A 15,842-nucleotide genomic window follows, 5' to 3' on the forward strand; every position below is an offset into this window, starting at 1 on the left:
GGTGGCTGGGTGCTGTGTAGCACCCAGGAATTGCCCAGCTCATAACAGAAAGTGGGCTTCTGGGATCACGTTGCCTTCCTTCTTATTTCCAGGGTAAGTACCTCCCCCCCAGCCAAACCAACCAAATTCTCCCCCACTCCCCAGCCCACCATCTCTCTGCTACGATCATGCAATCTTTTCCCCTACTAGGCTCAATAGTCTTCACTGGGGTGACCTTTGAAATTACCGGTATAACTCATTTGGAAGCACTGCCTGGTGGCCAGGTCCCCAGCTGGGAGACACCGACGGCACCCAGGCATTGCCCCCTTCTACAGACTCCTACCTACCCCCCAGAGCAGCACCCTGGGCTGAACAAGGCTCTGGGTCTTTTGCAGCTCTGCCCTGCGCTTTTCCAAAAGCAACTGGAGCAGAGAGCTGATGCTGGTGCACTGTAATGAGAATAAAGTTCCTCTTATCACAGCTGGAATTACAATCAAGGTCATTTTCCCCCTGCAAGTTCCTTCTTTTCATCTCAGTCCTTCCCCAAACAGGCATCTGTTTCTTCTGTAGTGACCCCAGCATGCACACAACTGGGACGGACATCCCTGCCTAGTGGCTGTTTCCACCCAGTTGCAATATTTATGTATTTCTTGCTGTCTCCCGCTCTTTGGGACCCTGCAGCTTCCTGATCACTGCATTTCATTTGTCTCAGGTTTTAGAATTTATTTCGGTGACTCCAGCCCTGATGTCTGAGACTGGCTGAAAATAGTAACTCAGTCTGATCTTATCTGCAGCTATTAGAGACTTCAATTATATCCTCCCGGGACTATCTGCTACTCCTAAGAAATTAGATCTTGCTTATTGTTTTCTTACCCCTCTCCCTGTCCTCATAAACCTTCCAGCTACGGGTTTTGCTTTGATGAAGCTTTTCAGGAGCCAGATCAGACTTTTATAAAGTGTAAGGTAATCGGGCACTTCCCTAAATCCAGCCATGCCTGGATCCCAAAGGCCTTTGATAGCTTTGCCATCAAAGAGGTAATGTTGTTGTCAATTTATGGAGGGAGAAACTGAGGCACGGAGTAGTTATCAGTTTCATTTTAAGAACTATTTCCACTGGATTCTGTTGGAATGATGGGTACGGAGCCCAGTAAGAATCAGGGCATCGCAGACCATGGGTTGGCAGGCTGGCCCACAGCTATGGGCTAATGGGGTGGTGGGCTCCAGGAGTCCTGATTGCAATTAACTGCTCGGTTCTTCCTTGATAACAAAAAAGCGACCAGCCCTGCAGGTGGCTTTAAGCAATGTTCAGGACCAATACCTTCCTGCTCCAGCACTCAAAAGCCGATGTTACTCCGCACTTGCAGGAGAGAGAGGGTTCCAGGAGTAACCACATCCTCAGCCCCTGGTTAAGGAGCTGCTACCCTGACTCTGTAAAGCTGAAGGTGTGGAGGGAAGGCTGTCCTCTCCGGTGCATCGGTAGGAGCTCTTCTCCCTTCTTCAGCGCCCGTGCCTCTTGCTAGGGCACCCTTCTGCCGTTCAGTCACATCTCTCCTCTCTGTGCCCCCCCAGGTGCTGCCAAGGTGAGCCACCCATTGCTGTCTGCCGGAGCGCAAGAGGCAGCAGTGGAGTGACCCACCACCCTGCAACACTTTGCGGAACAGTTTGCTAGAAGGCAAGTCAGAGAAGGATAAAACCCCACCAGACATCTTACTAGCCAGGGGTCCCCATGAAGGCAGCAATCAGGATTATCATTCATCATAAAGAAAGCCAGAATAGCTACAACTTTTCTAATTTCTTATGCATAGCACCTCATGCTTGGGAAAATCCCTGTATGGCTGAAGATTCCCCTAACGTTCTTCGCAGCCAAACTCGGCAAGATTTGTTTTCAGAAGGGACAGAGTGTAGCACTCAAGGAGAAGCCACTTGCTAGGGACTAGCCTAGCAAACTAGGGCAGAGACAGCTGAGCAAATGGTACAGGCAAGAGTGCAGTGTGTAAACATCTAGGGAACTACAAAAGACACTGAAATTAATCTAAGTCTGGGTTAGCTCCTGGCCCCCTTGATCTTAGCAGAGCCATAGATTCAAGCGTGGAGCTCAGCACAGCACATTTATAGGGGTGGTTTTCCAGCATGTGAAGCACTGCTTAATTGAGGTCAAGGCATGGAAAGAAAGACAAATATATTAGACAAGATAAGATCAGAAAGATTAGACCCAAAACTCCAGTTCTTAGCACCTCAATTGCTGGTATGTTTGCAATCAAGATCTACTATCTCTGGCTTGAGTCGTTCCCTAAAGTAAATATATAAAGTAAATATTTGTAACTCTTGTGGCTAGGATCTGTTCTGGATAAATGTTTTTGTAGTGTCCTGCGCTATGATGCTTCAAAGCCAACTGGAGCCATCTGGCATTATCCCAAATAAATTGATCACTGGCAACAACAACAACCTTCCTTTATTTAAAAAAGACAGTATTATTAATTTTCCAGTCCCTTCTGTTGCTTATGTGTGGCGCACTTTGCACTACAGGCTCTTCGTGTGGAACTTCTCCACTTGTCCAACACTTCAGATTTCAATACGGCACATCAGCCTGCTGCCTGGAAAATAAACAGATGCTGTAACCAGACTCGCATTCCCTGGATCTTGGCTGTCAGGCAAAGCAGGGAATGAGATGGACCACACCACAAGGTGGGTCTTGTGGCCTTGGATGGTTAGATGTCCTTTAGCTTCCCTGCCAATTTGCTAAAGTACGCTGCTGTGCCGGGCAGAGGTGATTGCCTTGGCATCTCCAGAAATCGGGGCCATCAAATACCGGGCAGCAGGGGGTGTGGGTGTGGGCTTGTGGCTTTTTTGAGTTTTCATCAAAGCGTGAATCAGTGTCTAGATTTTTCCACATTTTTTCCCATGTATTCATTGAAACCGATAATTAAAAAAAATGTCAGAGGAGAGGATGTGACCAGTATGGCTGAAGCTGGGATTTTAGGCAATGTTTGTGACCTGGCTATGAAAGCATAAGGCTGTGACAGCTTGACAACAGGGATGCAATGAGGCCAGAGCTGTACCACTCCATACCCACTGAAGATAAATAAATATTCCTGCATTACAGCCTGCATGGACAGAAGCCCTGGCTGATCCAAGCGGGACACTAGACAGAGCTAGATCCACCTTGGGACACCAGTGTGGAACCCATAGAGTTCACAGATCTACACCAGAAGTGCAGGGATGCTCCAAGCTGCTCCGTATCTCCCTGGAAGCGCTGTTGCACTCACCAGGGAATTGGTTTACTGAGTGGGTGCTGTTCAGAATCAATAAAGTCTTCGGAATCTGGCTCAGAGCAAATATTTCTTTCCCCTGCAACAGCACGTATCGATAACTCCTTCCTTAAAAAACCCTGCTTTTACAAATGTCTTTAAACACTCCCTAAATTTCAGCGTCAAATGCCAGGTGAATGTTTTCACTAAAGATAATTAAAATTAATTAGCTCTCTAGCCCAGCAAAGGCTGGCTGGAGAAGCTCCTTTTTGATCAGCGTGTTGATAATTTTTAATAGGTTTCCTTTCTACATATTCTGTAATCAACCCAGAAGTTCAAGAAGGAGTCACACACAGACATTTTTTGGAACTGAATTCTTCTTCAAATATTTTGGGGGAGGTCTTTCCTTAAGAAGGCTAAATTTAACAACTCAAATCAATCGTATTTTCAGCTGACGAAACCACGGAAAAAGTTGATTGAAGTGGGGAGTGGGGGGCACAGGGACTGGGGGTTTCGTTGTTTTGGCTTGTTCTATAAAATCCAGCCACTTCATTGAAAAGATATTTCTCTTCCACCTGCCAACCCCCCCCCCCAAAGTTCTTTGATGTAAAATTTTTGGCCAGTTTAACCACAAACATACATAGACATGAAAAAGTCATCCGAAGATTTTGGCAAATCACAGCTGCATTTTTTTTCCATAACAGGCACAGTTCGTTATTTTTCCATAATCCCAAGTTATTGTAGCTCCCAAATGGTGTCTAAACTTCACTCTCATACTGACCAAAACGTGGCTCATCATTTTTTGTTAATTTGCTTTCTCTGTTTTGGGGGGCTTTGTGGGCTTCTGCAAAAGTTGTCTTTAAAATTGGGTATCTAAAGCCAATAAAACTGGGTGCATTATCAATCATTAATTACATGGAACAACATATTGGCTCCATCCTCAGTAATTCCTTCAGAATTCCATTTCTGAATTGGAAAACTTTTTTCCTTTTTTTTTTTCCCTGATCATCCATTTGAGACTGTGTTAAACAGCAGACACTTATTAGAGAACACAGCTAGATTTTAGTTATAAACAACTGTCGACACTGCTTAGGTTCCTGCTCTGACGTTATTTTATTTTATTTTTGCCCAGGAACTCAGCCCCTTACGAGCTCTGAAGGGCACATAGTGACATCTAGTGACTACGTGGTATAGGGCAAGCAAACAGGAAAACGAGAATTCCAAATATATTACCTTGTCCCCATAACAAATTTGAAAGTTGTTTTGAATTATTTATGAAAAAAAAAAAAAAGAAAAAAGAAGAAAATTCTTTTTTATATCTCTGTAGCAAGGATGCAAAAAGAAGTGAGTTCATTATATGTACGTGAAATATTTTAATTTGGAGGAAAATGTTTTTTTTAAAAAATTGGAATACACCTTGTAATTCTATCAGGGAAAAGAGATGGATGATACCCGTGTGGGGATGCCCCTTCAAAACAGTTGGGCTGAACCCTCACCTGCAACCGATCTGTTGTTTCCCAGCTGATTCCCTGGGATCATTCATAAGGTGAGGACTAACTGGTCCTTAGAAAAGCAGCAGGAAAAGTTCTGTGGGGTTGGGTTTTTTTTGGTGTGGAGTGTTTAGGCTGCGAGAATAGACATCATCTTGTGGAAGTCACATCGGGTCAGTTGCTTTTATTTGCAATCTTCCCGGAAAAAAAAGATACGGTAGATGAGCTAAAAGGCTTCCTTTTGGCTCTTGGGCAGATGGTCCTCGGGCTGTGCTCCTCTAGCAACAGCTGCCTGTTGCAAATGGTTTGGGTTTAGAGGAGAGGTAATGTCTTGCTTGTCTATTCTGGAGTTATTAGGGAAATAATTTAAAAAAAAAAAAAACAAACAGGTTTTGCATTTCTCTGAAAGCTTGTATTGAATATCTGGTGTTGTGTATTAACTGAAACCTTCAGCTGATGTGACCAATTTAACCTGATCTTGCTGGCTTATGTAAGAACTTGCTTTGGGGTCAGTAAATGAAAAGCTGTCTGAAAGGCTGATCTCTTTGGGCTGAAAAACTGAGAACTACCACCACACCACGCTGCCCATCTGCTAAGGGTGCCTACGGACCCCTGACCGGGGGACATTACCGATGGAAACAAACCCAACTATTAAAAACCAGCGCCAGTTTGATGGCTTAGTTCTGTTGTGGCAAACAGGATGAAAATCTGTTGGATTTTCAGGGTTCGGGCACGTTTCTTTCAGCAGGAAGAACTTAGGATCAGCTGATGTGTAAGATCAGGAATGCTATCGTGAACTTCCCGGCACTAGCCACACAGCACCGATGACCAGTTTGTAGCTTCTGTTCTGTTGCCAGCTCCTTACATGATCTCGGACAAGTTTCTTCACCTCTGAGCTGACTTGTTTTCATTGTAAAACTGAAACACCACATGCCATTCGACGCTGATTGTCTCTGTATTTTTATGTAATAATCCATGAAGTCTATTTTTAGGCAACTTTCTTGGTTAGTAGTATATATATCTTCTCTGGTTGATGAGCTGGGCAGCCTCTTTTGAATTAGCTCCCTTGACTTATTTGTCAGTCTTCTCCTTACATTCACTTCCACAGGAGTTTGATCATTTGTGTTGGAAGCAAAACATCTAACATCGCGTAGCAAAATAATTAATCTGAAGATTCAAGGTTTTATACTGGTGCCTTTATTTACCTTAAATTGCTTAGCCTTGGAATAATTTCAGAGCTAGCTTTCTTTGGAATCGGATGGCTGAGTTTGAAGCAAGCTTTGAGCAATGAAAACTTGCTGTGTCCCTGAGACGACAGTTTAAAGACATAGGGTGGTGAGGTCCGAGGTGGAGCAGTAATGCATAATTCATAGTGCCCACCAGCAGACTTGGAGGCAGGGGGGAGGAACAAAACCAACAAATCTGGTCCAATCCACTTGCCCCTGGTTTCCTCAGACCCTTGTAGGAATTGATCGAGACTGATAATCAAAGATCATTCTTTTTTTATGACTCTAGGCACCAAGCAGGTTGAATAAATACCTCAGAATAGAGAATAAGCATGTTTATCCTGACCTTGAGATGGGGTCAAAAGCTCATTTCCCCGTGCAAGAGCACTGCTGTGGCCGTCTGCTTGCTACTTCACAAGTGGCAGAAGAAATACTGGTGTATTTGAAGCCCAGGTTCTGTTTCTGAGGTACACCACCCCTGCCCCTCAGCGCAGCGGCAGAGCAAGGGCGAAGGGTGCTGTGATGCCCTCTTTCCCTGGGGCTGGCTGAAACCACACTTTTACTCCCACTAGGAACCTCTTCCTCAATACTGCGCTCTAATCTCCATCTTTTATTGAGAAACTGCTGCGGTAGAGGAAGAACAAGAGTTTCCCATTGAATATTTTAATTTTACCTAAGAGTATGCCTGGGTATTCCATGGTCGTAGTGCTCAGCTGAGTGCAGTGGTTGCAAAGACTCCGAATAGCATGCAGTACTGCTGAAGTCAAATTTCCTTATCCCCTCTTGCTGATAGAGGAATTAATTGCTTTTGGTCCAAATGCAGATAAAAGCTGAGTTTGTGTTGTGACCTAGACATTCAAACCCATGCACAGATTAAAAGTGGGAGGAGAACCCAGCATCACTTCTGCAGCTCTGGTTTTATCCTACCTTAGATCCTGCTGGGGAGCAGAAGCACTACTGCTGACAGAGCCTTTAAAATGATTCTGCATCTGGTTAGATACATCTGGTGGGATGATTTTACTATGCTAACCCAGGAAAAAAAAGGGAAAACCCTGAGGTAAATGATGAGCCAGATTGAAACAGCTCTTGTTGACTTGTTTAAAACAGATTCTTCTCTTCTCTGTACTCGGATAATCAGCAGAGCAATATCCCTGCCATAGCTAGAGCAGAACCAACGCGCTTAAATTGCTTCTCTGGCTGCACATGGAAGTATTAATGACATTAAATCCTTTAGTGTTTTCAGTATCTTGCATAGAACAAGAAAATAACTCTTCTTGCTAGTGTAACAGGCTACATGGTATGATCTCTTACAAGCCATTAGTGACGTCTTGGTTTTCAAATACTCTAAGGAATTGCAAAAAATAGTTGAAACAAATTCAGTATAAAGTTCCTATGTGAGTAGAAGTAATAAGGGATCTGCTGATTGATATCTGTGTGCCCCAAAGTCTACTTGTAGTAACCCCAAGGTTACTAATGAGGACTAGTAGATTTGACTCATCAGGTTAGAACTCTGTTCAAGTGTGTTTTTAACTACAGCATTACTTAATGACAATTCTTTAACTTGATTGACCATTGGACTTACTAGCTCAGTAAAAGAGGAAATTGCATGTATTTGGCAATTGTAGTGTTTTATGAATTTAATTAAAGCTCAATACCACTGCTGCTGGAATGAGGTGAGGATGAAATTTTGAATTTAATTACGACCTATGGGCCAGGATGCAAGCACGGATTCCCAGCCCCCTGCTCTGTATGGTCACTTGGCTTGTATTCCAGAGCATTGAAATCCTTCCTTGTTCCAGCCCTTGTAGGTGAGGAATTTCAGATTTGCACTTCTCTTAAAATGAATTTTACTTAGCAACATATCTATAAATATCTTGCAAGACACAAATCTTACTATTAGGCTTTCTACCGTTCTGTATTATACTACATACATCAACCTCATACCTGTTGCTCTGAGAATGCCCTTACTGCCTGCAACTGCAACACGCTATTTCAGGGGAACGGTGCTCCGGGCGCTTCCTTGCCTCACTTAAACGACTTCGATACAGTTTTCCAGGTATGCCATCTCCTCTTCCACAGGCAGAACATCAGGTATGACAGCTGGACACAAAAAAGGCTTCTGTTCCTCATAGGCTTCTGCATAGTGGCAAAATACAAATCATAAGCTGCTGAAGATCTGCTAATTTTAGAAGTTAGATACTTAGAAATTCACAGGAAGGATGCATGTAGGACCTGAGATGGTTTTGGTTGCAATGCAACAGCAGCAAAAATGTTGCAGTCTTAATTCCACTTTAAATCAATCTTCTTCAGACCTCAGTGTTTCTAAGTTACTAATGCACTGGAGAAGTGTTTTTATTATTACTTTTCTATGCCTCTACCTCAGCAAATAAGGCAATATAAACACCTAACGTCCCTGAGCAGAGGAGTTAAATGTCACTGTGGGCTCGGTGTGAAGCGGACCTTTTGCTCTCCACTTAGGACCTAATTGATATGGCTAGCAACGTATAAAACTTGCCAAAGATTTCCACGTGTCAGAGGTGACTGTGACACTTTGAGATCACAGTATTAAAAGGGAAAATTACTCTTTGTTTCCTGGTCAGATTGTACTTTGTTACAAACACCTCCAATGACAGTCTTAGGAAGTAATTCAAGAGCTGCTAGTGAGAACCAGAACACTTCTGACCAAAAGCAACAACTTGGTCCTACTCAGTCATCTTGTGCTTCTGGGTTTGGTTTATTTACCAGAGGTGTTTCTCTGGGCTACAGCCCAGAATGTGCTTTCCAGGTTCTGGCAACAGCAAGAACATGCTCGTTTTAAAGAGAATGGACGACCTATTTAATCAACAGAAAGCTAGTGCTATTTAAACTGCTTGAAGCATTGGAACGATTTGAACAGATTATTCTGGAAGTATTTTCAGTTCTTCTTCAGAATATCGCTGGTATTTTGTTGTTTTGGTTTTTTTAACATAAAACAGGTCTGTAGCCAATGGTATTTATGGATGCCTAACTGCTTAAAATACTACTTGGCTAAACCCAGAATCAATAGACTTTTTAGTCCGAGAAGCCCTTTTTCTGACTGCATTGTGGTTTAAGTCCTGCCCCTATACTGCTACAAGCATCAAATTAGGATGAACAGGTACATATATTTACGTATACACGTGTGACCCAGTGCCATTCCTCCTAGGCTGCTGATCAGTCATTATTACTGACGTTAACTGAAGCATTTTTGTGCCATTGCTCAAGACTGAGCCAATCCTCTGCCCCTCAGTGGCATAATACAATGAAAATAACCATGCTTGCAGCTTTTCTTACATAGAACAAGCCACCACCTATACAGCAAAAGTCTTTTATTAAAAATCACAGCACACAGATCCTTTGGCCAATAAAGGCATACATGAAAGGACATAAATACATATACAATACACTTAAGCAATTGCCAAGAGTTTTCATCATCACAGATAGCTTCAGGTTTCTAGCAGTTTATTTCATATATAAATGCTGAGCAAATAAACCGTGTGCCACACCCCACCCCCAACGGTACAGTTATGTGGCTGCAAACAATGTGCAATTTCATTCAATTGTTTAAAACATACTCAGCACAGCACCCCACCCTAATTCTGTTTCATAAAGGCACACATGTAGTATCCTTCAGCTTCACATAAGCTACAAGTAACAGACTGATCGGCTTCCAAGTTGTATTAGACTTTACTTCAATAGTCTGTACTAGAAAGTGGTAACTGGCATCATATGTTGGTATAAAGTTCCAGTTCCAAGGTAAAAGCATATCTTACACAGGTACGTGTAGCAACAGATTTGAGTCTTGCAGGCAGCGTGTTCTAAATAAAATATACAGTAGTGTAGGTGTTGACAGTTTGTCAGGCATACAACAATACCAAAAACGTATTTCAAGTCTGATGCTGGAGCTGAGCTGAACAGAAATTAACAGAAATGCAGTTCTCAATCCCCATCCCATGCTGCTGGGCTTTTAATCAAATCTGCAAAGCTAACACCTTGGCCCCCAAAATATCAGCAGTAACAGGTAAGAAATACAAATTTAAACACTCAAAAATGAGGCATTTCAACTACAGAAAACCTGACATTTATGAAAAGGATGACACATAGAAGCTTTATTTGAGCAAACTTCACATGAATAAGGTTAGACATTCAGAAAAGAAAGTATTCAGCTACAGGAATACTAACTTCTATGCTGGGTTTCTTTTTTTAAAATCTTGAACTGACTATGGGAATTCTTGGAACCCTGAGGGTTTTTAAAGTGGAACTGTTAGTTTTAGTATGGCAGTTAATGTTTTAGCTGCTTAGTTTTACACCCTAAAGTAATTAAGTCATGTTGCACGTTAACTTAAAAAAATCACTGGGAAATAAAATCAGCTTTCTAGCTGAGTTTATGCCATTGTCAGCATTAAGTATTTCAGTATCAAGTCTTAGATATGATCACGGAGAGAGGACGTCATGATCAATTAACTTATCTGTCTATTAGCTCTGGTAGAATGCTAAATGCCCGATTTAAAAAATAATTAAATAATGTGTAAATAATAACAAAAAGCTCAACAGTGTTACAGATCAACTTGGTACCGGGCAGTCCTGAATGGATGCCAACATAAGCTTAAAGACTTGACACAGCTGCTTAACTTATACTGCACATCACAATGGTATCTAGAAAAGCTAAGGCGATTATTTTCCTCCACACTAACAATAGCATTAAAAATGTATTTATGAAGAGAAAACTTGGAAACCAGCAGAAATGCTAGTCAAAAAAATAAAAAGCCCAAAATATCACTAACCTATTGCCACCAAGAACAGCTACAAAAAAAGAAGATAAATCTGTTCCTGGTTAATTTTGTTTTCACTAAGGCCCACAACAAAACTTTCCACTCTAATGTAGCTGCTCTAAAGACCAAAAACTGCTTATTTCTCAGCAGCCCTTAAACATCCTCCCAAATGCTGGACCCACTGAAGTCAAGACTCCTCCCTCTGACTTTCAAGTGAGACAAAGATTACATCATAGTTTTTTTAAGTATAAAAACATCATATACTAGACTTCTGAGATGATGTCGGGAAATATGGAACCTAATCCTGAGAAGGTATGAAAGACAGTCTTTAATTAGCACTTTTAAAATATGCAATTCGTATGTTCAAAATGTGCTTCACATTTTGCTTTAGAAAAAAATGGACTAAAACTGAATTTTGGACTGAAATTCAAGTTTTAAACTTTGAGTGACTGACTCATCCAATACACAGATGTTTCTGATTACTCAAAATGACATTAATAGGTCTTTCACATGCAAATTCTTTCTAGTAAAATATATATAAAAAAATAATAACCCAGTACTAGTTAATGTTTCTCTGGGTTTTTCCACACAGCATGTGGGATGCCTGCTCTCTCCCAAGTGATTCAATTTGCTTTTAAAAATGCCAAAAACCCTCTAAAAAACTCCATCTTTTACTTTTGGGGAATTTCCCAGTTAACTGGGATTGAAATGTGTATTTGCAGCAAGGGGCTGTCTACTCAGAAAACTAAAACCACTTACCAAAGGATAGGAATCTGTCAAGCCTTCCACATTAATTTGTTTTGCACCTAGAGCAAAACAGGAGTAAATTTAAACAGAAAAGGGTATAACGAAGCTGTGTCAAACCAAAATCCAGACATCAAGTACGCAAGAGTGGTCACCATCATTTCTGAGCTTCATCCTGTAGATGTGCAGGCAGAGTGCACTGAGGCAGGCAACAGGCTGTGCTGCTGCCAGACCTGCTGTGCTAAGTGCTGCAGGGCGCACACTATTCCCGACACTCGCGTACGAAACTCTTCAAGAGAATTTCTCAGCTATTAAGTACTTGTATGCATCATGTTTTCCACGGGGTCAACTATCAGATGGAGATCCAGCATTTCTTCGTCATTCTTTTTGCTAGCAATGAAAAAAAACTTCTTTTTTTTTTTGCGGGGGTGAAGATGAGAGTTTTGGGTAGGGAGAGTCAAAGTCAACAATGTAAACAACTTCCATAAACACAATTATTGATAGAAATGGATAAACAGTACATTCTTACTAGCTTGAGAGACATGCAGCAGACTTTTTTGATCTGCGGTTCAGATCCCAGTACTTTAAATAATGGCTTGTACGCCAATAAATTCAAGCGCTGCTTGATATGTAATTCTCATGGACGTTACAGTACCTCCTTAAACAAATTTAAAATGACATTTAACTATCTTATTTTTCCTACACATAATACATTTTCAATAATTATAAATAAATACTCACATTACAAGCATTTAATCACATATATATACACACAACACTAGTGAACCCCAAATGGCAAATAGGTATTTTTTAAAAGGCTAAAACCAATTTAAGTTTCCTGTAATCTTGTTAAATTCTTGTTTTGGAATAGTATACCTTGCTGAAAAGCACATCTGCCTATCTGTCAATACATAAGCATGCATTAGAATGGACACATGCTAAAAGAACTTATTTTTTTCAGTACCTTAATTTAACTTTGTTTCAGAAAGAAGTCAAAGATTTGTTCAAATTTTCAAAATAATTACCATCCTCTGCAGAAGACTTTCCTTAATCCTCAACAATTTAATCAAAACAAGGTAACAAAAAACCCCATCCTTGAGTCTTTTGGTACAAATTTCTGATTTGCTAATTTAAGATGCAAAAATGCAGATATATTGGCATCTTTCCTTTTTTTTTTTTTTCTCCTTTGGAATCTGTCTCTTCCTACAGGTGGGAACAGACACTGACCTAGGGAGATGAGGAAGTGAAATTGTATGAAAGTGCAGTGTGCAACAAACAGTAAAACTGATAATTAAGAATGCCCTTCAGGCATAAAAGTAAAAACTCTGCTTATACTGAAAGATCTGGGGCTGACAAAGGCTACCAATAGTCAGTAGCTCTGTTCTAGTACTGGGAAAAAAGTATTTCTGTATATTAGAGCACCTGCCATTCATAAATGTTTGTATTACAGACATACTTAAAGGTTTGAAGACAAAGAACATGAAGAAATTGTGTAAGTGATCTGTTCTACAGTCAAGAATGTCCTGTCTGCATTTACTGTTCAATACTGCACGTGATGCTGACAAGCTTTGTCAGTACTAGAATTATTTTCAGTGTAGACAGGACTAGGGGACATAATCCCATTTACTGACATATTACTTGAGCAATTAATTTAAACCTCCTGTAAAATTATTTTTAGTTGCACTAAAAGGTGCTATTGGAGAGAAGGAGGGAATTCACATAGTCTAGCTTTAGGCATATAAATGTGACTGTTGGGGAACTAGTCTCCTTAGATTGCAATGTATCTCCTGAAAAGAGACACGGTTCTCCTCAAACAGGAATTTGGGGGCTGGGGGAACCTATTTCTCTTGACTGCATACAGAGTTTACTTTCTTAGTTGAGGTACCCACATTAGTACAATCTCATTTGACCTCTGAATAGCTTCCACTGACCTAATCCTGCTAATTTACATTTTACAGAAGTAGTCCTGAACAATATAAATCTGAAAGCCACAACATCTGAGTAGTAGTCAGTGAGATTACTTACTGTTGGGGGGGGGGGGTAATGTTTCTTCATGCACAGTGTGTTTGAAGGATAAGCCAAGAACAACACCTACGCCTAACAACTGAAGGTTAGCTTTGTAGCTTAACTACTTGCCCCCCAAATAAGATAATGTATTCCGCATCTGCAAAATACCATAACTAACCCATCTTTCTAAATATATACTTACTCTGTAGCTGCCAGATAATTTATGTACATGATGTCTTTAAAACAACAAAAAGCTTAAGAGACAAGTTACACAGAAGGTCTAATAATTCCATTCTTGTAAATCGAAGCACTTGCCAAAGAACAGACCCTCTCCCTCCCCTAATGCAAATATCCTAGGTAAAACTGTTCCCTTTACTTGACTGCTTGTGTCAATACCCAGCCACCTGTTCCCACTGGCAACAGCAGCTGATTTGCGGCCCTATTAGAATCTTCAAATCTTGCCAAACTGACACATCTTCCTTGCCAAGAAATAAACAGCAGATGCTAGTTTCACAATCTTATAGATAGCATAAAGGCCTGTCATGATCTGTAGCAAATAATTCTCAGAATCTGTTAAAAATCTTCCAGCAACATTTCGTTCAAGTTACCTTCCCCAATTTTTTTATACTATCCATATTTTGCAACCCATTATTTGCCTTCAATCCTGTCATATGAGCCTTTCCATGCTTTTTGTCATCTATTTTTTTTTTTAACATCTTTACATCATGCCACATCAGTAGCTCTTAGGAGTTTCAGGATTTCATTAATCGTGACATAATGAATCGTGCAACATCTTTTTGAGTACTTTTTAAGCCCTAGTTACCGGGATTCTCCCCAAGTAACAGTAACCAAGCTCAGAGAGTCTGTCAACATTCAGCCTTTTCCTTCCTCAGACTTTCACGGGATGCCATCCTTCCTTTGGCAACACTGTGAAGGAGGCACTCCCCAGTCATACATGTAGGAAAGCCTGAGCTTAACCTCCTCCTTACAGAGCTTTCCTTCCTTAGCCAGGGTCTGGTGCTTTTCCAGCATGTCCTCGATGCTTTGCTTATGAGTTACTATGTACTTATTGTTGCAACCTCGTGACTTATACTCAGTGTCAAAACGAGGGTCATGCACTCTCTTCACATCAATGGGAGCCAGCCATACCCCCAGGGAGACGTCTTCACTCTGCCACATGTTAAGGTAGTCTCTGCTAAGACGCAAATAGTGCACCAGATCTGCTGAAATCACATAACCACCGCCCAGAGCATACGGTAGGTAGTAGTCACAGAGCACCCAGGCGCTCTCTTTCCATTTGCCACCAGATTTCACTCGACCACGGCCAGAAAAGAAGCCCCAGTAGAGGCGACGTGGCTCCTTGGCTCTCAGCTCTTCCACGAGCACATCCAAGCGTACAAAGGTGTCATCGTCAGCCTTCAGGGCAAACTGGAAGTCCAGGTGTTGATCCAGCCAGACGTAGGTGGCCAGGACTTTAGCGGTCAAGTTCTCATAGGAATCCCGCAGCTCTGGCAGGAGGAGGAGGTCTCTGTGCCGGCTCTGCTCCAGCTCCAGGCTACGCAGCTCCTCAGCCCCCAGCCCACCCGTGCCTATGACAAAGCGGCTCCAGATGTCATCGTGAGGGGGGCGGCCGGCAGCTGAGAGCCACGTGCTGCGGATAATGCTGCGCCGCTCGCTGTACTTGGGGCCGCTCGTGATGAGCACGGCCACGAAGGCGGTCTCCTCAGGGGAGGGTGGCGGGACCGGCGGTGGCTGTGGCCCCCTGGCACCCCGCGGCGGCAGGGCTGCAGGCTGGTTGTGCGGGAGCCCACGGGGGGCTGGCAGAGGCCGGAGGCCCTCGGAGGTGCACTTGGCGAGGTAAAGCAGGACCACGGCGAAGAGCGAGAGACCGCCCAGGCCCAGGGCCGTCTTGTGGCGGCACAGCAGGCGCAACAGCTTCATGGCCGCCAGGCCTCGACAGAGCGAACAGGCCGAAGTTCCCCCCCCCGCCAGGCCCCGCCCCCCCGAGATTCAGGCGGGAACGGCAGGAGCCCCGCCCCGAAGGGGGGGAGGGGCTGGAGCGGCTTACGGCCGCCGAGAGGGGACAAGCTTCTTGCAGGAACCCTCACCGTGCTTCGCCGTCCCTCAGAGGCGGTTTCATGTCTTCTCCCCGCTTCTCCTCAGGGAAGCACCAGCTCAGGCCGGGAGGAGGAGCGGCTCCTGCCCACCCGCCGGGCCTCCAGCGCGGACCCGGTGCGCGTAGCGGCCGCCGCTTCGCTCGCCGCCTGCCTTGTGGGGCAGGGGCAGGAGGAGTGGCCGCGCCCCGCACCACCTGACCGCGCACGGCGGCGGCGGGCGGCAGCCATCTTGCAACAGGGC

General features: G+C 43.0%; 1 protein-coding gene across 1 annotated transcript; it reads right to left on the reverse strand.

Moving 5' to 3' along the window:
• Positions 1-5,091: 5,091 nt before the first annotated feature.
• On the reverse strand, positions 5,092-15,769 carry B3GALT6 (beta-1,3-galactosyltransferase 6). Its single transcript, XM_080379748.1, has one exon. It carries the CDS (start codon positions 15,423-15,425, stop codon positions 14,382-14,384), a length of 1,044 nt encoding a protein of 347 aa, XP_080235874.1. The 5' UTR covers positions 15,426-15,769; the 3' UTR covers positions 5,092-14,381.
• Between the last annotated feature and the right edge of the window lie 73 nt (positions 15,770-15,842).

Source organism: Falco punctatus (assembly GCF_963210335.1).
Source record: "Falco punctatus genome assembly, chromosome: 3".
Classification (NCBI taxonomy): Eukaryota; Metazoa; Chordata; class Aves; order Falconiformes; family Falconidae; genus Falco; species Falco punctatus.

Excerpts from the sequence above, each read along its gene's own strand:
- B3GALT6 (XM_080379748.1), bottom strand. The coding sequence starts at position 15,425 with ATGAAGCTGTTGCGCCTGCTGTGCCGCCACAAGACGGCCCTGGGCCTG.